Source organism: Perna viridis, chromosome 3 (genome assembly GCF_037379345.1).
Source record: "Perna viridis isolate PV_CMFRI_1.1 ecotype Kerala chromosome 3, ASM3737934v1, whole genome shotgun sequence".
NCBI classification, from domain to species: Eukaryota; Metazoa; Mollusca; class Bivalvia; order Mytilida; family Mytilidae; genus Perna; species Perna viridis.
The window spans coordinates 19,241,025-19,265,419 of record NC_142447.1 but is presented as its reverse complement, the minus strand read 5'-3'; the positions used below and the strand labels follow the sequence as shown (position 1 = coordinate 19,265,419).

General features: G+C 32.6%; 2 protein-coding genes and 1 long non-coding RNA gene across 3 annotated transcripts in view; all 3 read left to right on the top strand.

The window, feature by feature from the left end:
* LOC148621340 (uncharacterized) overlaps positions 1 to 7,619 on the top strand; it is a 162,955-nt gene extending 155,336 nt beyond the window's left edge. The window contains exons 2-3 of the long non-coding RNA XR_015921162.1: positions 1,073 to 3,474; positions 5,604 to 7,619. This is a non-coding gene — a long non-coding RNA (uncharacterized LOC148621340). The remainder of the gene's footprint in view (positions 1 to 1,072; positions 3,475 to 5,603) is intronic.
* A 5,283-nt stretch (positions 7,620 to 12,902) lies between these two features.
* LOC148621339 (uncharacterized) lies at positions 12,903 to 15,515 on the top strand. Its single transcript, XM_088575530.1, has one exon. It carries the CDS (start codon positions 13,155 to 13,157, stop codon positions 15,405 to 15,407), a length of 2,253 nt encoding a protein of 750 aa, XP_088431656.1. The 5' UTR covers positions 12,903 to 13,154; the 3' UTR covers positions 15,408 to 15,515.
* Positions 15,516 to 19,441: 3,926 nt separating this feature from the next.
* LOC148621338 (uncharacterized) lies at positions 19,442 to 21,961 on the top strand. Its single transcript, XM_088575529.1, has one exon. It carries the CDS (start codon positions 19,535 to 19,537, stop codon positions 21,224 to 21,226), a length of 1,692 nt encoding a protein of 563 aa, XP_088431655.1. The 5' UTR covers positions 19,442 to 19,534; the 3' UTR covers positions 21,227 to 21,961.
* The last annotated feature ends 2,434 nt before the right edge of the window (positions 21,962 to 24,395 follow it).

Sequence of the window (24,395 nt, the reverse complement as noted above, 5' to 3'; positions counted from 1 at the left end):
TGATTATATATTATCAAAAGTATTAAAATAATCGATGTAATGGATTTTCCGTTGGATTTGTATTAGGTAGAAAACAAAACGTCATTCTATTGGCTAGCATGCTTATAAAAGGATTGCAAATCAGTAATTTAAATTCTATTCAGGTTGATTTTAAATACCACCACAAAGCCATTTAACATATGTCTTCTTTATAATCCTTTCAATCATACAACAATTAAACATAGTGAATCTTTCTTATGAAAATTCGTAAATGGCCCTATTACAATGGATAATGGTATACATATATTTAAGTATCATTCTGTGTAAGAATAAGTGACATATCATTTTTCTCAACTAGGTCTTTTTGCTTTAAATACATTCGATACATTTTAAACCGAAAAAGCTATTTAAATCTATCCCGAAGCATCCCTACGTAGATATTTTGTTACTTCTTGTATAAAGAAAAGTAGGGGACAATTTGTATCCCATTTTTACGGCAACGTGAGCTATTGCCATCACTTTGTGTCCGTTGTCGTCGTAATAAACTACTTTTCAAAATTGATGTCATCACTACAGAAGTTTCATAGTCGTCATCATGAACTCGTGGATCGTTATGGTGTATCAATCGTTATGGTGTAACCATCTACCCCGGACTTGACTTTTTATGGGCAACTCGGCGAGTGTATCTAAAGAGGCAGCGGACGCTTACCCTACCGGTGCACCTGGTTCATGCTCCCAGTTTTTAGTGGAGTCCGAGTTGCTTATTTGCTTTTGTTACTTTATATGTATGACTTTAGTTACTCTATGTCCTTTGTTGTGTATGTCTGTTTTCTATATCTGGTCTTTGTCCCTGGATTGCATTCTTTTGATTACCGCTATAACCTTGGTTCCCTTGATTACTCTTTCAAACATCCCCTCTGAAACTATCAAATTGATTTGAATGAAACTTCATTAGTTGTTACTTAATTCTGACATAGGAGTAAAATGATGAGATCTATATGTGTTCAATTGTTGGTGAAAATCTTTACCCATGTTAGAATTATTGTCCTTTTTTTGGACCTTTCTTTGCTGTTTTTGATATTATTACTTTCAGAAAATCTTCTCAGAATCTGGTATAGATAAAACATAGTTATTACTTGCTAAAGCGGATCGAATCAATTGTAGAATATAAACACTATATGCAGGAGATGAAGATATGTTGATCGACAGGTAAGGAATTTTTTTAATTTTAAACTTAAAGTCGTCTTTTTATATAAATCTTAGTGCTGAGATCACTACTGTTGTCGAATTCGAGATATATGTAAAAAAAAAAAGATGCCGAACGAGCTATTTCTGTGATTAACTTACACGCCAGTTCCAGACCAGTTTAAACCTAAGAAAAATTATGTCCTCATCTTATGTAAAATCAATCCTAATTCTTACCATGCGAGGTTGAGAACCACTCTACATCATAAGTTATACAAAAAGAGGAGAATGACATATTGTTTTGATTCTTCCGAACTTAATTTAGCCCTAAGTTTTTATCTGGAGAGGCAAATGATGAAATTAATGACAATTGTTAAAGATTATCTGTTATAGATATATTATGCTTAAACATGTTATCCATACTATACTTTGTCTGACTGTTCAGGCACAACCTGTATGGTTGTATCGTGATACACCCCATAAAAAATTGAAACATTTGTTTCCTAGTGTAAACTACCAAACATTTGCTTTCTTTAACACGTTATATATATCTCAGACCTATAATTTGTGTCCATGTAAATTCTAAGCACAAATTTCAAAGAGGATTCCAGATAAAAGCAAATCTTCTTAAAAAAAGAGAGATATCCCCTGAAATTGACGGTCTTGATTTCTACAAAGATATCAATATCTAATACGGCATTGTAAGGTATTTCTGTACATATTTACCTTTTTGCTAATTTATTGTCTTTGGATCATTTACATGATTTTTTTAACCAGCATTAAACATATTTATCTACAAGAATATATGCAATATCGTTTCATTCATTTATGCTCTTGCCTGTCTGTTTGTTTCTCTGTGTGTCCGTAGGTGTATGTATGTGTGTATATGTTTGTGTGTTTATAATTGAAATGTTTTATTGGTTTTTAAATAAAGAGAAACTAGAATGGCAGCCAGCAAAACCGACGCATCTGGATGATATTCCATAAGTTTAAAACAAAAACAGTCCTTATTTTGGGGATTTGATACATTATGTCTACTTCAAAGAACTTGAGATAAAGAACACTACAGATACTGTGAATTCAGTCTCATATCTTGACCTACACTTAGAAATCGATTGTAAAGGAATACTATTGACCTAACTATACGACAAACGTGATAATTTTTCATTCAGAATTATCAAATTGCCTTTCAGCTGTGGCAACATTCCTTCAGCATCTGTGTATGGAGTATTCATATCACAAATTTTACGTTATGGGAGAGCTTGTCGAAACTACGCAAACTTGTATGGCTAGAATTCTAACACATAGGCTTCTGGAACAGGGTTATGTTGCTAAAAGATTGAAGTCATCACTACAGAAAAGTTTTATGGTGGTCATCATGAACTCGTAGATTATTACGGTGTATCAATCTGCGCATTGAAAACTGATTTGTTCAACGTGTCATAGTTTTCCTTTCCTCTTTCGTCTACCCCGGACTTGACTTTTTATGGGCAAATCGGCGGTGTATCTAGAGAGGCAGCGGACGCTTACCCTACCGGTGCACCTGGTCAATGCTCCCAGTGTTTAGTAGAGTCCGAGTTTACTTTTACATTTACTTTTGTTACTTTGTATGTATTATTTTAGTTACTATATGTCCTTTGTTGTGTTTGTTTTCCATATCTAGTCTTTATCTCCTAGATTACATTCTTTTAATTTCCGCTAGAATATTGGTTCCCTTGATTCCTTCTATGGATTGTATTATCATTTATTCCAATCTGTCTGCTTTTAGGAGATAATCCACATTGAAAGTCCAATTATATCTATTTTGTTTAAGTGTCATATACATATTTGTCCTCCTTAATTTTGAATTCTACAGTACATTCTATATCCTTTTTATCTCTTTAGGGTACGGATTATATGAAAAGTCACATGTTAATTTCTGTTAAATATAACATTTTTAACAAAATATCAAATATCAAAAAATGAATCACACTTTGCATAGTTCTTATCTGTAGTGCTACTTAATTGAACAAAGTTAGTGATTATGTGTATTCAATACTTGCTATTTTTTTATAAAAGGATAGTAGTGGTGAAAAAATTTTAATGTGCCAAGATATAATATAGCTATATTTGTCGCTTATCGACAACAATATATGGGTTTTATATATAGATTTTGTAACCAGATACTTCCTTAATGACCTTTCAATATTGTGTAATAATAATAAGTATTTTAAGTAGCAGACAAGAAGTGTAGTATCCGAGCTATAAACCACACATTAATGCGATATTTCACTTGTAAAATCTATTGTATATTGTGACCAGGTAATTAAGGTAAGTATAAATATTACACTTTATAATTGCGTATTGCTAATGAAATATTGTGAGTATTACTTATTATGTTGAGTTTATTTCTTTTTGCTCTGCACAAGAAATGTGTCATGGAGTTTTGTATTTGTTATAATATTTGGATATCCGCTTCATTGTTTTAAGTGTGATTCATAATTCAATAGCCAATGTTCATAGTCTTTCAAAACTTTCGACCTATAAATGTATAGATCCGAACACCAACAATACAAAAGGCAAAATAAAAAAAACAAAAACAAAACAAAAAAAAAAGAAGAAAAAAAAACACATTTCGGCTTGACCCCAACATTGTATTAATATGCACAAGAACGAGAAATATAATTTCAAATACGTTAACAGGGCGCTTCACAAAATCAAGTTTAACCATTACGAAAAGTGTTTCATCAAGACTTATATAAAGCAGCAATTCATTTGGTTTGCATGACCCAAAAGGTCGTTTCATTATAATGCTTTGCTTGTGATATAAAAGGAGAATTAATGTCATTTTCATTATTTTCCGTATACTTATCTTTTTGCTCATACCTTACCATACAGAGGGAGTCCATATCAAATTAGAGATATGGTAATATTCATATACTGTTATTTGCAATATAAAATTACATCATAATTCTGAATCTTATGTCGTTATTGTGAAATCTTATAACACAGACGTTCTAGTTTTGTACATGTGAACTCTGGCTTCAGATAAGACATATTGCCACCAAGAGCAAGATATATGTAAAACAAAGGTATTTTGTAAATTGCAAAATTCTGCAACTTATGAATACCAAAACTGATGGTGATACTATCTCAGCGTTTTGACATAGGAAAAAGAACACTTGGAGCAGGGACCAAATCACCGACAGGAAAAGCGATCTCTGCTTTTAAATAAGACAAACGAAATCTTTGTTTTCTGTTTAATACACGTTCATGTTTATGTTTACAATAGATGTGATAGAAGCTTATGTAATTATGGAGGTCGATAAAAATGCTATTTAATTGAATCGGGAGGTTATGTGCCCTATATCAAATGGATTTACCCACAATTCATTTTGAAATACATGTACCAAGTCAAGACTATTACGTTGGTTTTCCAACTTTCCGGTTTTCCCCCTGGTATTGCCGTTTGTTAAACGGACTTTCCTTCTAGACTTCCTGTGTTGACAACTGCCTAGATTTTATCATCTTGGTAATTTTATTAGTACCATTTATTTAAGGGTTTAACAAACTTTTGAGAAGTTGACAATGCAAAAAAAGAAGATATTGACTGATTTATTTCATTGAAAGGTGTGTCGGGTTGGCTATCGGACTAGATGGGTACACTGTATGAAGCAGAAATTGAATGCGCTTTTATTTGAAACTATTATGAGAGGGTTAATCAATTACAAAAACATGTAAAAGCTACTAAAATTTTCTAACTGAATCTATATTTTTGTTAACTTCGATTGCATATTTAAGAATGCTTCTGTAATAATCTTATTTTCTTGTATGAAAATGGCACTATACTACCGATTTAAATAAAATAATGACGTCATCACGTCATGAATTTATGTTTTATATTGCCGAATGATTAACAATCAAAACAAAGTAAAACGACAGATTTAGAAAATAAGGTAGACTGACGAGAAAGACTTAAACACTTATGTATTCATTTAAATATGTCTGTGACAATATAAACCTTCCAAGCATTTTTGAATTTCTTTGTTATATAAGATATTCTCTTAAATGTAAGATAATATGATGTTTATAATTTGACAAGTGCTTTTTCTGTTTTTGTTTTCAAATCAATTGCGCGAGATAGACACCTTTAACATGTATTTATTACGCACACTGCATATTCACTAAGTTTTCATGAATTTCTGTGTATTGTTATGTTTATAAAATTCTAAAGACTTTCACGATATGTTATCAGTGCATGAAAGGCGGTAATTAAAAACGAACTTGTACTTGTGACATACGGAACTGTTTTGTAAATAAATACCGAAATATGAGCAAGATTTTAAAGTTTTGTGCGACTTTTGAAGGTTCCCATGCAAAATAACACCAAAACGAACATATTCAGACGCTACCGATGAATTTCAATTTTGTCTCAGTATTAATGTTTGCTTGATTGTCAGTTACAGTATACGACAATGTTAGATATGATAGCAGAAAATGGTTGTTTATTCCTAAAAGGCGACATTTATAATAGACGGAAACTACCTTTATGAATTAGACATTGCTAATATCTACAAAACTAACAAAACTACGTGTTTAAGTAGCTATGCTCATGGCAACAGTTTCATAAAAGTGACAAACAAAGCTGATTATCAGGCTGGACTACAAGAAGATACAATTTGCAATGACGTAAATTTGTCGAATGTATCATTCGATCAGCAACCTTTGACTTTGATATCTAAAGACAATTTCACAATACATAACTTGTGGGTCGAAAAAGCAGCATGGTTCTGAATATCACTGTGACTGTACGACTGGTGAGTTTTTCAGTCTTTTATGGCCCGATGTTGTGCGTTTAATGGAAGAAGAAGAAAGAGACCTGAATGTACTAGCCCTTATGAACTGGAAAGCATGAAGATTGCAGATGTCTACAACAATCAAATTTTGTGCGATTTAATGACATGCGATATAGTAGACTACTGTCCTAAAATGGCAAGTGCAAATGTTCATGTACATCAAAACCGAATAGAAATGTTTTAATTGTTGACTGTTCCAATCAATCTGTTCTGATTTTCCAGAGACTTTACCTAGTTTAAAGCACAATATTATTTTGAATATGAGCAACAACAAAATTGCCATTGTCCACACAAACAGAACGTACTTTTCGCAGGTGAAAATACTTGACTTGAGTGATAATAAGGTTACAGATATTATGGATGACATTCCATTTCTGACAAAAGCCACAGACTTAATTATAACTAACCATATACTTTCTGGTTTGCCAAGATCTATCCAACGTCTTGACCCGAATATATTTCACTTCGGTAACAATGGCATCCCTTGTTCGTGTGATAACCGTTGGATTGGAGTTTGAAGATCTATCAAAAACGCTTCAACAACACCACCCCATGGCTTTGAAATGTTCAAATTTTGATGGAATTCTAATCGAGAGAGACTTGGAAAATCTCCTGAAATGTGAGCCCGGTATTAATCTTAAAACCGTAATAGGTGTTACCTTATTTCTCTTTGTATTGTTACTAACAGCCATTCTAAGTTATTGTTTCATATATGAAATTCTCATTGAACGAAGGTTGTTTAAAACGAAATCTATAAAAAAAAGCAAGATTTGGGAAATCGATGTTTATATTTCGTTTGAAGATATTATATATCGTTCATATATTATGGTCAACTTAGAAAATTTCTTTAAGAAGTAAAGAATAACGACATGTATTCAGTGTCGAGATAATTGGATCGGTTATCCCGAGGAACATATTGTCAAAGATCATAAAATGATAAAAAGATGCAAAAGTGCAAATATGTTCTTATCGTACAAACGAAAGGGATGTAAATAAATCTTGGTCGTAATCACACCAGGAGATTTGAGTATAGACTTGCATGGGATATTATGATAACAGGGAAACTAGAAAAACTTTTTGTAATAGAATTCGATCGGGGAATGAAAAAACTCAAAAACTCGAGCCATAAAACAGATGGGGTTGACGCGTGACGTTTGTCAAAGAAATCAACAATTGAACAAGGAACTATTGAATGCGTTTGATGAACAAATCATTGCAAATTCTATACACAAATTTTGGAGAGGAATCCAGATAAAGGCAAATCTCATAAAAAAAAGAAATGACCAGTGAAATTCCAGTTTTTGATGAACACTTTGATAACAATTACTTATACTGCAGTGTTCGGTATTTTTTTTGAACATATTTAATCTTTTTGCTTGATCATGGTCTTTGGGTGTTTCATTGGATTTACTAGATAACAGTGTGACTTTATAACATTCGAAAAAATCATAAATCTCCATCAAGTTCTTAGCGAGGAGTGAAAGTTAAAAATCGAATAACATTTTAAAAGGGGAGACAGACAGGCAGACATCGCTATCAATAAATACTACACATCTTTAAAATATAATATTAAGCGATCTGAAAAGTAATCTAATCTAGAATAAACGGACAATAATCAAATCTGACTGTCGGTTACATTTAATTACTTTTGAAAACTTTCGTGCACTTTAATTTCCTCGTGGTGGTTTGAACAATAGAGGACATTAAAGGAAACAATTTTAAAGGGAAAGTTTGAGTTGTATTATTTGTACATATGCTTGATTTCACACTATATTACTTATTTAAACATATATACTAATATTAGGGTAAATTACAATAGTTGGATTACACTGTTTTAAAATCTTTATGTATAACGAGAATATGTATGGTTAATATGTCAAAGAGCCCCACTTATATGAAAAAATATATATTAAGTGAATATCAAATAAAACTTCCTTCGTGAAACGATATAGAACTCTCCCTAAAGCCATTGAAAATAAAGTGCATGTTAGGTGCACAATGACATAAGCTGTCAAGGAAGTGTGTGAGTTTGACAGATTCCATTCAACGGGTATGTAAGAGTTGCACCTTGGAACTGATGTTGGGGAGATAAAGAATCGGACGAACATTATGAACACCGTTCAATTTTCCTTATCATGAGAAGTAAAATTGGCTTTGAAATTCTGAAATAATGAATATGAATGTTACAGTTCTGCACACTTTTAATTCCATAATGAAAAACGACACAGTTTACTTGGGTCCAGGACGAAACTGAGAACAAGAGTAAAAACTACAGTTTCAATTTTATTTAACTTATGAAATACAGATGGTGACCAAGACATCAACAATAATCAATATAAATATAGCGGAGTATATAACTCCATTCTCTGTCTGCAATGCCTTAAATAATATTAGTACCCTTTCTGTGTCAATGTCCCACTGTTCAACATCTTTGCAAAAAATTCTCTGAACTTGACAGGTAATAAGTGATGGCAAAGAACGAATAAAACTACTGTTCCAACAAAACAAAAACAGCTGAAATGAAAATTATATTGAATAATAAAGTAAAACTTCATGAAATTTGAATTGCGTTTTCCTACCAAATTTTAGAAATAGAAAAATTCAAAATTAAACATGTTGGAAAATTCCATCAAGTGTTTTATATCCTCATGTGTACTAAAATACATTTGTTAGATGTAGTCTTGGTATGATGTTATTGTCTCCTACATATGTCTTCTTTTTTTTTATTTGTAATAGGGTAAGTAAGTTCCATCCGTGGTTTCACTAGAATGGGTCCTAATCTACCACTCAAATACATTGCGATTTGTCCTCATCAGAGCGTTGGGTTCAGTATAAAAAAGCAAAACATAATTTCGTATAAAAATACCAACAAATGACAAATATCTATTTCCACATGATAAAGAGTAAATAAAAAGCGCAAAATAGCAGATTTCGCATTGTAATACTGTATTTGAGATCCCGGAAGTAAACAATAAACCAAAGACCCGTCTTCGGATTTCAATACGTTCTACATCAGAAATTCCGTTAAGGAAAATGAAACTAGAACAAGACTTATATACCCTAGTACATATTATTCTTAAGAGTTTCGTCTTGCTCATTTATTTTTGTAGGTTTATCAGAAATACTATCAGATTAAAATTAATTAAATTGATTATTAATTAATTAAAATATGACGCAAAATATGTACAACAAAAGGAATATACCTTAATATAACGTTGCCTGTTATCAAGAGTACGGAGATTGTAAATGCATATGTACATCAAAACCAACTAATCATGCATTCGTTGCTGACTATTCCTATCAATTATGTACAGGCACAATATTATTATTTGAGCTTTAAAATAACAGTATATATTTACATGATTTTTTTTTACTTAAAAGGTATTACGGTAACAGACATTAAAGACAACATCGCATTTTTAACGGAAACAAAACACAGTCGCCGTTATAACTACCCACATACTTTTTGGTTTACCTAAATTCATCAAGCGTCTTGATACTAACATCTACCACCTTGAAACAATGGTATTCCTTGTATGTGTAAACAACCTTTAGATGTGAGACTGTGATCAAGGAATTAAGACCAAACACATACAACAATGAACATAAAACAACAAAAAATACATACAAAGTAACAGAAGTAAATGGGCAACTCGGACTCCAGTATAATATGGGAACATGGTACAACGGTAGGATTACCATCTTCTGATTTTCTAGAAACAGCCACAGAGTTGTTCCTAAACAGTCAGATCCGGGAAAGACGGAAGAAAAAACTATCACACGTTGAACAAATCATTTTTCATGGTGCAGATGGATACAAGGTAGCGATCCACGAGTTCATGATGACGACCATAAAACTTCTGACTGCAATATTGTAGCAACATAAAACTGTTCCAGAAGCCTAATTGTAAGTAGTTTAGCGCTATACAGAAAGTCTGCATAGTTAATGCAAACTCTGGCATAATGTATGAGTTGTGATATGAAGGGATGTGTCATCTGTGGCAACATCCCTTCGGCTCCTGCGTATGGAGTGTTCATATCACAACTCATACGTTATGCCAGAGCTTGCCGAAACTACGCAGACTTTTTGTATCGCGCAAGAACTCTAACAAATAGGCTTCTGGAACAGGGTTATGTTGCTACAAGATTGAAGTCATCACTACAGAAGTTTTATGGTCGTCATCATGAACTCGTGGATCGTTATGATCTATCCATCAGCACCATGAAAACTGATTTATTCAACAGGTCATAGTTTACCTTTCCTCGTTTGTCTACTTTATGACTTTTTATGAGCAACTCGGTGGGTGTTTCTAGAAAAACAGGGGACGCCTACTCTACCGGTGCACCTGGTGAATGCTCGCAGTTTTTAGTGGAGTCTGAGTTGCTCATTTGCTTTTGTGACTTTGTATTTATGATTTTTTTACTTTATGTTCTTTGTTGTGTATGTCTGTTTTCCATGTCTGGTCTTTGTTCCTGGAACACATTCTTTTGATTACCGCTATAACCTTGGTTTCTCTTGATTACTCTCTTACATTACATATATAAATTGTAAACCAATTGTGTGAGATGTTCAGAAATGATAAGTCTAATCGGAACAAAATTAAACATAACACAAATGATAATCTAAAATTGATATCACAAAATTTCCAACGAATACACCTACAACCGTGTAGATTTCATCTTAAAGCTATGATACAAACCCTTACAAAATATAACATATCTTGATCAGATATTTGACATAAGATGTGCAAAACATCATAGAAATGCTTGATGCGGAAATGAACCTTATATCAAGGTCTATGATCAAGTAGCATTAACACTACAGGAAATATAAAATTTAATCGCAATTCAAAGAAACAGGTAAAGAACGGCATTGCTAAATAATCATAATCTTAAAATTTCGTGCAAACGCATCTTCTCATATTTTTTTTGGTTGTGGGGTGGGGGGGTTGGGTTGACATGGCATCAAACTTTGTACCGGTACCATCTGTGTAAGTACAAAGCGATGCCCTTGTTACACTAATACAACACCAAACTATCGACATAAAACTTGTTTTAAAAAGAAGGCACAATGGCATCCTCTCTCAAATTAAGAAAAAATCATAACAATCAAGTAACTAGTACACGAGGAAGAGTAGAGGAGGAACTGCAGATATCAAGGGTGTACTTAACCAATCAGTGTAAATGGCAAAGTCTATCAAAAGTAAGTTCATTTGGTCCAAAAAGAAATACCAGGTACATAATGGCAATACCTAATAATCATTACTTAAAACGTTCATAAACCAACATCAAATGGTGCATAAGGAGTTTAAAAAAGACAATAAGCGAAAGAAAGGACGGACATACAATGGCATTTTGAACGCAATGTATCAAGTAGCCTTTTAACATTGTTATAATAATACGTACCCACGCAAAATCAGCACCAAATGTTTCTATATAAGATAGTTGGGAGAATATGTTATATACTCAGGTACAGTACGCGATATAATATATAAATCTTTTGTAACCCGAGAATACTCAAACCATATTTTCTTTTTATCTTAATTTGTAATTTTACATGATCATACCTTATTATCTTTGCGAACAATTTATGTCCTTGAACTGGTTCGAACAGTGACGAAAAAGTTTTGAAGGGGAATTTTGTATTATTATATTATTTACAAGTAGGATCATTTAATATTCTAACGTACATGAACGCCAGAATTAGAATTAGAATACATTGAAAAATTTGGTTTAACAGATTTAAATCTAGATAAACCATTAGTATTCAATCTATTTACATGCAGTCACAAGAAAGCAAGAACTAGGAGCATGTCAAAATTTAGAACTTAAAAAAGTACATAAAGAATATGAATAGGCTAAATCATAAGTTTTATAATTCGATCGAAAGGAAGAATTTAATCGTAACTGTTTCAATAAAGTTACTCCATGTAAGCTAAAAAATAACATTTTGGTTCATGTTGAAATTGTTTATGGGTAGGGGTGGCTATTTTTTGCCTAACAAAACTGATGTGTTCAAAGTGTCCTAGTTTGCTTAGTTACTTTATGTTCTTATGTTGCGTATATCTGTTCCCATGTCTGGTCTTTGTCCCTGGATTACATTCTTTTGATTACCGCTAAAACCTTAGTTTACCTTATTACTCTTTGACTTGGAAAAGTTCAAGTATTTATTACTTGGGGTCATTTGAAAGCTAAGATACTATATAAAGTTACTGTATTGCACACAATCTTATCTACATTACCGTATTTTGACAAAACTTACAAAAACGGGTGATATAGAAGAAATTCTGAAATTCTGTTGTTTTTTGTACGATTTTCTAGTTATTATAACCACAAAAAGAAAATGCAAGTGTCGGAGTATACAATTATCATTTAAAACTTAATGTAATAATATAGAAAATGTATGAAATAATTCCCGATCAGACTTTTATAAAAAAAAAAAAAAGAAAGAAAAAACATTACTTGCATCGTTATGGTGTATCCATCTGCACCATGAAAACTGATTTCAACGGGTCATAGTTTCCCTTTCCTCGTTTGTCTACCCCGGACTTGACTTTTTACAAGCAACTCGGTGGGTGTTTCCAGAAAAGCAGAGGACACTTACCCTACCGGCGCACCTGGTCTATGCTCCCAGTTTTTAGTGGAGTCCGAGTTGCTCATTTACTTTTGTTACTTTGTATATATGATTGTAGTTACTTTATGTTCTTTGTGGTGTATGTCTGTTTTCCATGTCTGGTCTTTGTCCGTGGATTACATTCTTTTGATTACCTCTATAACCTTGGTTCCCTGGATTACTCTTGCATATGCATGTATATGCATATACTCATTTTCTCAACCTTACAGTCAAAATAGAAAGGTGATATTGTAGAATCATGCTTGTCAAGTCACTGTTTGCTTGCGTGCTTGTCATGTAAGGGATATGATCGATTTTCCGTAATATTTTTGTGTTACGTAAAAACGAAAAAACAGCACTTTATTGGCTAAAATTTCTTTCAGCTTGATTTCAAATACACACCGATGGCATTTGGAACTATAGGTTTTTTTAAACTCATTTCTATGATCACACATTTTAACATGCCGAATGATTTGTGTACGTTATTGATATATTGGTATTTATTTTACTTAAATGGAAAGTAGACTCAGTCAAAGAAGACTATGCAAGATTGTGAACTCTGCGTTATATTCTTTTTAACTCTGACAAAAGTTTTCGTCAATGGATTAAGTTATACTTTGACTAGTCCTGATGGAATTAAAAATGTGTATTGTCCAGCATATTGCTTTATTGATATGACTGATGTAGAAAGTAGAAAGTGTTGTGCATGTGATGGCATCCCAAATTACGAAATGCCACAAAATATCGGAAATTTAATGAACTTGCATGTTGAAATTCAAAGCGTTGATCGTAAAAATTACAAACTACTAATTCCCCAAGTTTCGTCATCTCAAAAGCCAACCTTCCAGTTTATGTATACGGAAAGGGGCTTGAGATGCTTTCCTGTTAATTTATGTGAAATCAGTCCAGTGAAAATTGATGTTTCTAAAAATTTGTTTTCTGAAATCGGAAACATTTCATGTCTAATAGATTTAGATGCTCTTATTATGGCAAATAACCGCATTACAGTATTAACAAACGGAACATTTTCAGGTTTACCGAAACTAAGGTATGTTGATTTATCATTTAATCTGATAAGAGAAATGGACTACAATGTATTTCAGCTGAGCCATATTTTTACACTGGAGATGGCTGGTAATTACTTGCATGAGCTAGATATCGCCAATCTAATGAAAGTCAACAAAACTGGGTGTCTTGCTAGCTATGCCAATGCACAAAATTTCATACAAATGACAAATAAAGCCAATTTTCAAGCTGGGGAACAAGAAGGTGTTATTTGTAATGATATTAATTTGTCCAATGTTTCCTTCGACACGCAACCTCTTTTCTTGATATCAAAATCAATAGATTTTAAAACAATTTCACAATACGCCCCCTGTGGACAAACATTTCAGTATGGATCTGCATATAGCTGTGATTGTAACACCGCCGAGTTTCTTCATCTTCTGTTACCAGATTTTATGCGTTTAATGACAAAGGAAGAAAAGTATAGTTTCTGTAGTAGCCCAGCGGAGCTTGCAAATGTAAATGTAGTTGACGTATATTCCAATCAAACTCTGCGCGATTTAATGATTTGCGATGTGGTTGACTACTGTCCTAAAATTGGCAACTGCAAGTGTACGTGTACGTCACAACCAAATAGATATATAATAACGGTTGACTGTTCGAATCAGTTATGTACTGATTTTCCACAAGTTGTTCCTGAAACGAGGCACAATATAATTTTGAATATGAGTTACAACCAAATTACAAATATTCACACAAACAGAACATATTTCTCTCAAGTAAAAATTCTTGACATGAGAGGAAATGCGATTTCAGAAATTAAGGATGACATTCCATCTCTTATCAAAGTCACAGATATCATTATAACTGACCATAGACTTTCTGATTTGCCTAAATCTATCCAACTTCTTGATCCTAACATCTTTCACTTTGGTAACAATGGTATCTCTTGTACGTGTGATAACCGTTGGATTGGAGAATGGAGATCTATCAAAAAAGCCTCACAACTATACCCTTTTGCTTTGAAATGTTCAAACTTTGATGGAATTCTAATCGAGAGAGACTTGGAAAATCTTCTGAAATGTGAACCCGGTATCAATCTGAAAACCGTATTAGTTTTTACCTTATTTCTCTTTGTCTTGTTAATAACAACAATTTTAAGTTATTGTTTTAGATATGAAATTCTAATTAGCCGACGGTTGCTTAAATCGAAATCCATGAAAAGCAAAATTTGGGAAATCGATGTTTATATTTCGTTTGAAGACGAAAATGAAGAAATCCGTTCATATATTATGGTCAACTTAGAAAATTTCTTTAAGAAGGAAAGAATGACGACATATATTCAGTGTCGAGATGCTTGGTTCGGTTGTTCCGAAGAAGATAATGTCAGAAATCATATGGAAAAGTGCAAATATGCTCTTATTGTACAAACAAAAGGGATGTATACAAATCTTGGTCGTCATCAAACCAGACGATTTGAGTATAGACTTGCATGGGATCTTATGATGACAGGCAAACTAGCAAAAATATTCATAATACAATTCGATCGGGGAATAGAAAAATTCATGGCATCAAAAACTAGAGCACTTAAACGAATGGGGTTGACTCTTGACATTTGTGAAAGAAAACGACGATTATACGATGAAATATTGAAAGCGTTTGATGAACCGATCATTGTAAATTCTAAACACAAATTTCAAAGAGGAATCCAGATAAAAGCAAATCTTCTTAAAAAAAAGATGTCCCCTGAAATTGATGTTCTTGCTGTGTACAGAGATATCAATATCTAATACGACATTGTAAGGTATTTCTGTACATATTTACTTTTTTGCTAATTTATTGTCTTTGGATCATTTACTTGATTTTTAACCAGTATTAAACATATTTATATACAAGAATATATGTCATACCATTTCATTCATTTATGTTCTTGCCTGTTTGTTTCTCTGTGTGTGTGTGTTTAGAATTGAAATGTTTTGTTGGATGTCAGTTTCAAATAACATTAACTCTTAACTAAAGAGAAACTGGAATGGCAGCCAGCCAAACCGACCAAAAATAGACGCATCTGGATGATATTCCACAAGTTTAAAACAAAAACAATCCTTATTTCGGGCGTTTGATACATCGCATCTACCCAAAAGAACTTGAGATAAAGAACTCTGCAGACACTGTGAGTTCAGCCTCATATCTTGACCTACACTTTGAAATCGATCGTAATGAAAACTATTGACCAAACTTTACGACAAACGTGATGACTTTTCATTCAGAATTATCAACTTTCCTTTCATCTGTGGAAACATCCCTTCAACATCTGCGTATGGAGTATTCATATCACAAATCCTACGTTATGTCGAAGCTTGCCGATATCTTATTTTGTACAAAATATTACGGAAATTCCATTATATCAGTTTCATTTTCTTTTTATCAAGCTGTGACTTGAATAACATGATCCTACATGAAACTTTCCTTATTTGTTCTTCAAGGGTAAGACTGTTTTAATGTATAGAAATAGTCCTCCCAATCATAAGATAGAATAATTTTATTTACATAACTTCAACCTTTAAAATTATTTTTTTAATTTGAAATAATTTCTAATGGCATACAATCATATTTCTAAATAAAAAAGCAGGAATTCCTGAAGTTTAGCGTGCAAGATTATGGATTGCTTAAATTTATACAATGAACAAATAATTCACTGGACACGAATTATAGTTCTGAGACATTTCAAACGTGTCAGAGAAAGAAAATGTTTGGAAGTTTACACTATGAAACAAATGTTTCATAGTGTGTATCACGATACGACCACACTGGTGTTGCCTGAACAGTCAGACAAGGTATAGTACGGACAACATATTCAAGCATTATAGATCTATAAACAGAAAACCTTTAACGGTAGTCATTAAAGTCATCATTTGTCCCACCAGATAAAAAACTCAGGGCTAAATTAAGTTTTGAATAATGAAAACAATATAGCAGAATTAAGTTAAACCAAATGATTTTGGAGATATATGCGAAAAAAAATTGCTGCAGACTTTTGTATCGCTAGAATTCTAACACACAGGCTTCTGGAACAGGGTTATGTTAAGATTGAAGTCATCACTACATAAGTTTTATGGTGGTCATCATGAACTCGTGGATCATTCCGGTGTATCAATCTGCGCATTGAAATTGATTTGTTCAACGTGTCATTGTTTTCCTTTCCTTTTTCGTCTACCCCGGACCTGACCTTTTATTGCGGGTTTTTCTAAAAAAAAGGCAGAGGACGCTTACCCTACCTGTGCACCTGGTCCATGTTCCGAGTTTTTAGTAGAGTCCGAGTTGCTCATTTACTTTTGTTAGTTTGTATGTATTATTTTAGTTACTTTACGTCCTTTGTTGTGTTTGTCTGTTTTCCATATTTAGTTTTTGTCCCTGGATTACATTCTTTTGATTTCCGCTAGAATCTTGGTTCCCTTGATTCCTTTTAGGGATTGCGGGTCAATAAGGTCCCAAGGAGATCTCCAAATTCTGTATGATGAAATGTATTATCATTCATTCTAATCAGTCTGCTTATAGGAGATAATCCACATTGAAAATCCAATAGTTTCTTTTGTGTTTAAGTGTCATATACAGAGTTATCTTCCTTAATTTTGAATTCTACAATACATTCTATATCATTTTTATCTCCTTAGGGTACGTTTTATATGAAAAGTCACATGTTAGTTTCTGTTAACTATAGCGTTTTTAACAAAATATCAAATATAAAAAAAATGAAGGCTACCAAACCATGAATCACAGTTTGCATGGTTCTTACCTGGAATGCTACTTAATTGAACAAAGGTAGTGATTATGTGTATTGAATACTTATTTTTTTGTTTTATAAAAGGATAACAGAGGTCAAAAAGCCTTCAAAAAAACGAATTTTGATGTGCCAAAATATCATGTAGATATATTTGTCGCCTATCGACTACAATATATGAGTTTTAGATAGATATTGTATAGAATTTTTAACCAGACACTTCCTTAATGACCTTTCAATATTGTGTAATAAAAATAAGTATTTTAAGTAGCAGACAAGAAGTTTAGTATCCGCGCTATAAACTACACATTAATGCGATATTTCACTTGTAAAATCTATTGTATATTGTGACCAGGTAATTACGGTAAGTATAAATATTACACTTTATAATTGCGTATTGCTAATGAAATATTGTGAGCACTACTTATTATGTTGAGTTTATTTCTTTTTACTCTGCACAAGAAATGTGTCATGGAGTTTTGTATTTGTTATAATATGTGGATATCCGCTTTATTGTTTTAAGTGTGGTTCATAATTCAATAGCCAATGTTCATAGTCTTTCAAAACTTTCGACCTATAAATGTATATATCCGAACACAAACAATACAAAATACAAAAGGCAAAATAAAAAAAACAAAAACAAAAACAAAACAAAAAAGAAGAAAAAACATTTCGGCTTGACCCCAACATTGTATTAATATGCACAAGAACGAGAAATATAATTTCAAATAAGTTAACAGGGCACTTCACCTGATCAAGTTTGTCCATTACGAAAAGTGTTTCCTCAAGTCTTATATAGAGCAGCAATTCATTTGGTATGCATGACCCAAAACGTCGTTTCATTAACACAGAAGTTCTAGTTCTGTACATGTGAACTCCGGTTTCAGATAAGAGATATTGCCACGAAGAGTAAGATGTATGTAAAACAAAGGTGTTTTGTAAATTGCAAAATTCTGCAACTTATGAATACCAAAACTGATGGTGATACTATCTCAACGTTTCAACATAGGTAAAAGAACGTTTCTCAAAGTAATCAAGAAATATACTAAAAATGTTATGACAAATGTCAACCTTGAATTGCAATAGTGTTGCCTCAGCTGATGTAGAAGACGATATTTAGTTTTCCCATTTGAATCAAAGAGAAACATAAAACTAAACACACAGAACAGGAGCGTTAGTTCTGTGAAAGTGCTATTGTTCGTGGGGTACCAATTTTCGTGGTTTTCATGGGTAGGCCAAACCACGAAATTTGGTTTCCAATGAAAAGGAAATTTCCATTGATGTGTATACTGAATACCTCAAACCACGATTTCTAGAACCCACTAATTGCTGTTTCTTCCCTAATCCACGAAAATTGGTATCCACGAATTAAAGTACTTTCACGGTATACGAATGGGTAAAAATGTTTCTAAATAAACTCTTGTACAGCATTTCAAACAGTAATTTTCTCAACAACTTTCAATAAACTCAACAGCTTATTAATGACATTGTAGGTGCGTTGAATGTAGTGCAGCATGAGAAAATCCATACTAATTTCTATGCATATCAATACTTCATTAATTCCTATGTATATATGTAATTATCTACAAATTAATTTTCATTCAATATTATTATCAAAAACTGTATTTAAAAAGTTAAAGTATATCAATTACGTTCTGATTACTAGTCAGGATTACGGTCTTTATTTGCATATACAGCGAAACTTGTTTAAACCAAACCAAACCAGGAAAACAGAAAACCTGTCTACACCGGACTTTATTTATGCTCTTGTGTCAGTTCCAATGTATTTTGAATCTGAGTAAATTAAACACCTATCTAAACCAACCAAATTCAACAGATCAAGAGATATTGGGTTTAGAAGGGTTTTACTGTATTTTTTAATCTGCAATCGAACTAAAACATTTGCATAAAGGGCATTTTCTGTCAAGTCGTTGTTACTAGTAAACAAATAAACAAAATGAAAATTCCATAATTAGGTTAAAAAGAAACGCAAAGTTTGATTGGCTAACTTTCTCACACATGGATTTAAATTCTGATCTTTAATTCTATTTTCTTTCAAATATTTATCACTAGAATTTACATTTTATTCTTTATAATCCATTTAAATGCACACAATTTAACATACATACTATTTCTTTTATGGTCTTTGAACTTAATTATCTTACAATTGATAAGTTTGGTACATATAATAAAGTGGAAAGCAAAGTAAATCAAACAGTAAACATGGAATACCGTTCACTGTGCGTAGTATTCGTACTAACTCTGGCTAAAATTTTCGTCAGTGGATTAAATTATACTTGGAGTAGTCCAGACGGAGTTAAAGACTTGTGGTGCCCAGAAGATTGTTTTATTGGCGTGTCTGATTTAAAAAGTAGAAAGTGTTGTGCATGTAATGGTATTCCCAATTACAAAATGCCACAAAACATTGGAAACTTAATGAACTTGCACATTGAAATTTTAAGTGTCGATCGTAGCAACTACAGGTTAATAATGCCTCATATTTCTTCATCTCAAATGCCTGCCTACCAATTTATGTATACAGGAATGGGCTTGAGGGGTTTTCCTGTGAATCTATGCGATATGAACCTAGTGAAAATTGATGTTTCGTATAATTTGTTTACGGAAATTGGAAACATTTCATGTCTTACAGAGTTAGATGCTCTTATAATGACATATAACAGAATAACAGTTTTAACAAACACAACATTTTTAGGTTTACCGAAACTAAGGTATGTTGATTTATCATTCAATCTGATAAGAGAAATGGACTACAATGTGTTTCAGTTGAGCGATCTCTTTACCCTAAAGATGGCCGGTAATTACTTGCATGAGATTGACATTGCTAATTTGATGAAATTCAACAAAACTGCATGTGGTACTAACTATGCCAATGCAAAAACTTTTATAGAAATGACGAATGAAGCCCATTTTCAAGCTGGAGAGGGAGAAGGTGTTTCTTGCAATGATGTCAACTTGTCTAATGTTTCCTTCGACACGCAACCTCTTCTTTTGATATCAAAATCAATAGATTTTAGAATAATATCAGATTACGTCCCGTGTGGGGATATATTGCAGTATGGATCTGCATATAACTGTGACTGTACAACCGCCGACTATTTCCGTCTTTTACTACCAGACTTCCTACGTTTAATAAAGAAAGAAGACAAAGATAGTTATTGCAATAGCCCTGCTGAGCTAAAAAATATTCAAATAGCAGAGGTATACAACAATCAAACTTTGCGTGATTTTATGATATGTGATGTTGTTGACTATTGTCCAAAAAATGGAAATTGCAAATGCACTTGTACGTCACAACCTAATCAACATGTTTTCATCGTTGATTGCTCAAATCAATCATGTACTGATTTTCCAGAGGTTGTTCCTGAAACTAGGTACGATATCATTTTGAACATGAGTTACAACAGGATAACAAATATTCACACAAAAAGATCATACTTCTCTCAAGTGAAAATTCTTGACATGAGAGGAAATGCGGTTACAGAAATTAAGGATGACATTCCATCTCTTATCAAAGTCACAGATGTCATTATAACTGACCATAGACTTTCTGATTTGCCTAAATCTATCCAACTTCTTGATCCTAACATCTTTCACTTTGGTAACAATGGTATCTCTTGTACATGTGATAACCGTTGGATTGGAGAATGGAGATCTATCAAAAAAGCCTCACAACTATACCCTTTTGCTTTGAAATGTTCAAACTTTGATGGAATTCTAATCGAGAGAGACTTGGAAAATCTTCTGAAATGTGAGCCCGGTATCAATCTGAAAACCGTATTAGGTTTTACTTATTTCTCTTTGTCTTGTTAATAACAACAATTTTAAGTTATTGTTTTAGATATGAAATTCTAATTGGCCGACGGTTGCTTAAATCGAAATCCATGAAAAGCAAAATTTGGGAAATCGATGTTTATATTTCGTTTGAAGACGAAAATGAAGAAATCCGTTCATATATTATGGTCAACTTAGAAAATTTCTTTAAGAAGGAAAGAATGACGACATATATTCAGTGTCGAGATGCTTGGTTCGGTTGTTCCGAAGAAGATAATGTCAGAAATCATATGGAAAAGTGCAAATATGCTCTTATTGTACAAACAAAAGGGATGTATACAAATCTTGGTCGTCATCAAACCAGACGATTTGAGTATAGACTTGCATGGGATCTTATGATGTCAGGCAAACTAGCAAAAATATTCATAATACAATTCGATCGGGGAATGGAAAAATTCATGGCGACAAACACTAGAGCACTTAAACGAATGGGGTTGACCTTTGACATTTGTGAAAGAAAACGACGATTATATGATGAAATATTGAAAGCGTTTGATGAACCGATCATTGTAAATTCTAAACACAAATTTCGAAGAGGTATCCAGATAAAAGCAAATCTTCTTAAAAAAGAGATGTCCCCTGGAATGGATGTTCTTGATTTACACATTGACAGCAAGATCTAATTTCTGTACATATTTACCTTTTTGCTAATTTATTGTTTTTGGATCATTTACTTGATTTTTAACCAGTATTAAACATATTTATCTACAAGAATATATGTCATATCATTTCATTCATTTATGTTCTTGCCTGTTTGTTTGTTTCTCTGTATGTCAGTAGGTGTGCGTGTACGCGCGCGCGCAAGTGTGTGTGTGTGTGTTTAGAATTGAAATGTTTGTTGGATGTCAGTTTCAAATAATATTAACTCTTAACTAAAGAGAAACTATAATTGCAGCCAGCAAAACCGACCAAAGATAGACGCATCTGGATGATATTCCATAAGTTTAAAACAAAAACAATCCTTATTTCGTAGATTTGATACATCGCATTTGATGACAAGCTAAATTAAACATAGTAAGTAATGGAAACCAGAAATAGTGGTATGACACCTATTGATAAATATGGCAAAAAAATAAAAGTACTCAATATTCATCTTTATGGGGAAAGTTTAAGTGTTTGCCACCTAAGGAATACTAAACAGACCATTCTTGTCTTTTTGTCTTCTTTTTTTTTTTTTTTTTTTTGTTTTGGTGAGTAGCCTCATAATATCCGAGACGCTTGGTTCGGTTGTTCCGAAGAGGACAACGTAAGAAATCATATGCAAAAATGCAAATATGTTATGATCGTACAAACAAAAGAGATATATACAAACGTGGGTCGTCATCAAACCAGAAGATTTGAATATAGACTTGCATGGGATCTTATGATTGCAGGAAAACTAGCAAAAATATTTATAATAGAATTTGATCGGGGACTGGGAAAATTCATGAGATCACAAACTAGAGCACTGAAACGAATGGGGTTGGTTTTTGACATTTGTGAAAGGAAGCGACGTTTGAATGAAGAAAGATCGAAAGCGTTTAATGAACCAATCATTGTAAACTCTAAACACAAATTTCGAAGAGGTATCCAGATAAAGGCAAATCTACTTAAACGGGACTGGTCCCCTGATATTGAGATACTTGATTTACACTGAACACAATTAATAACGAGTAGGTGTGTACCATTGTCTTTGTATAACAATCTACATGTTTAGTGTATTTTGGAACGTTTTATTATTATTTGTTTTGTAAATCAGCGTTAATCATATTAATTTGAAGAAGCACTAAATACTTACATCTTTTACTTTGCGTTTGTTAACTTTTAATTTGGGGATCTGTATTTACGATCGTAAACTCCTTAAATGATTTTATCAAATTAGGAATAATGAAAAAACAAACAAGAAAAAGTCGTAAAAAGCATATCCAGAAATAATATAAAATGTTATTTTTAACATACACAAACACAAAAAGATACACATATAGCAACAAACTTACATTACATGTATTTATTATTAAATTTCAACCACATGTGTGTTCTGTTCAGAAATGTCAGGACTGATCGGAAGAAAATTTCAAAAACCCCCTTTACTGGTACACGTAGAAGCGAAATAGCGGATATGAAATGGTCATGTACACTATACTATCGGTCAGTTTAAATGTCGAAGTCCATCAAAACCCTTTGTTCATTCGGTTAAAAAGAAATAGTAGATACACAATTGCAATACCTAATAATCATTCCTTAGAAGTTTCATAAAACACAGTCAAGTGATGTATAATGAGTTCAAAATTGGCAACGAATGACACGAAAATGGAAAGACAGGCTGATATTCTTATCATGATGTAACGATTAGCCTTTTGGTGGTATTATCTTAATACCAATAGAAAGTAAACACCAAATGTTGCTATATAAGACAGCTTGGAGAACATGTTTTATGCTCAGGTAGAGTAACCGATCTAATCATATGTAAATCTGGGCTAACCCAAGAAAATTCAAACAAGATTGTCGAATGTTTAATTATTTTAGTTTGTTCAAGGAGGTAGACCTCGGGTAAGGAAAACAACTCTTAAAAATCACTGGAACGTTTGTATTCAGCATTTTACATCAATCTTATATTAGCATATAATTAAGTTGGATTCATTTATTCTGCTTCAAATGAAAGCTTGAGAGGCTTAGATGAAATTGTGTATTATACAAACATATCACTGATTTCATGGGTTATGTCCCTTACCCCAGGTCTACCTCCTTAAATTCGTACATTGCACGCGGTCGTACTTATTGAACTTTGCGAACAATTATTGTTCTTGTGGTTTGAACAGTAAGGAAAACGGTTTAAAAGGGAATTTTTTAATATGCTCATTTGATATTCTAAAGTACATCAATGCCGTAATAAGAATTAGTTAAGTTTTATTGATTTAAAATCTAGATAAAGCATGAGTCATTAATCTATCTGTTTTTGCATGTACATAAAATGTCACAAAAAGCAAAAAAATTGAAGGATGTACAAATTTAGAAATCAAATGACGTACACAAAGAATATGAATTAGCTAAACTGTAACTCCCGCATTAAAATAAATCAAACTCGTTTAACTAAAAATATACTGTTATTGCATGAATACTGGTGAATATTGTCCCGGGTAGAATATTATATTGCACGAGCTTGCGAGTA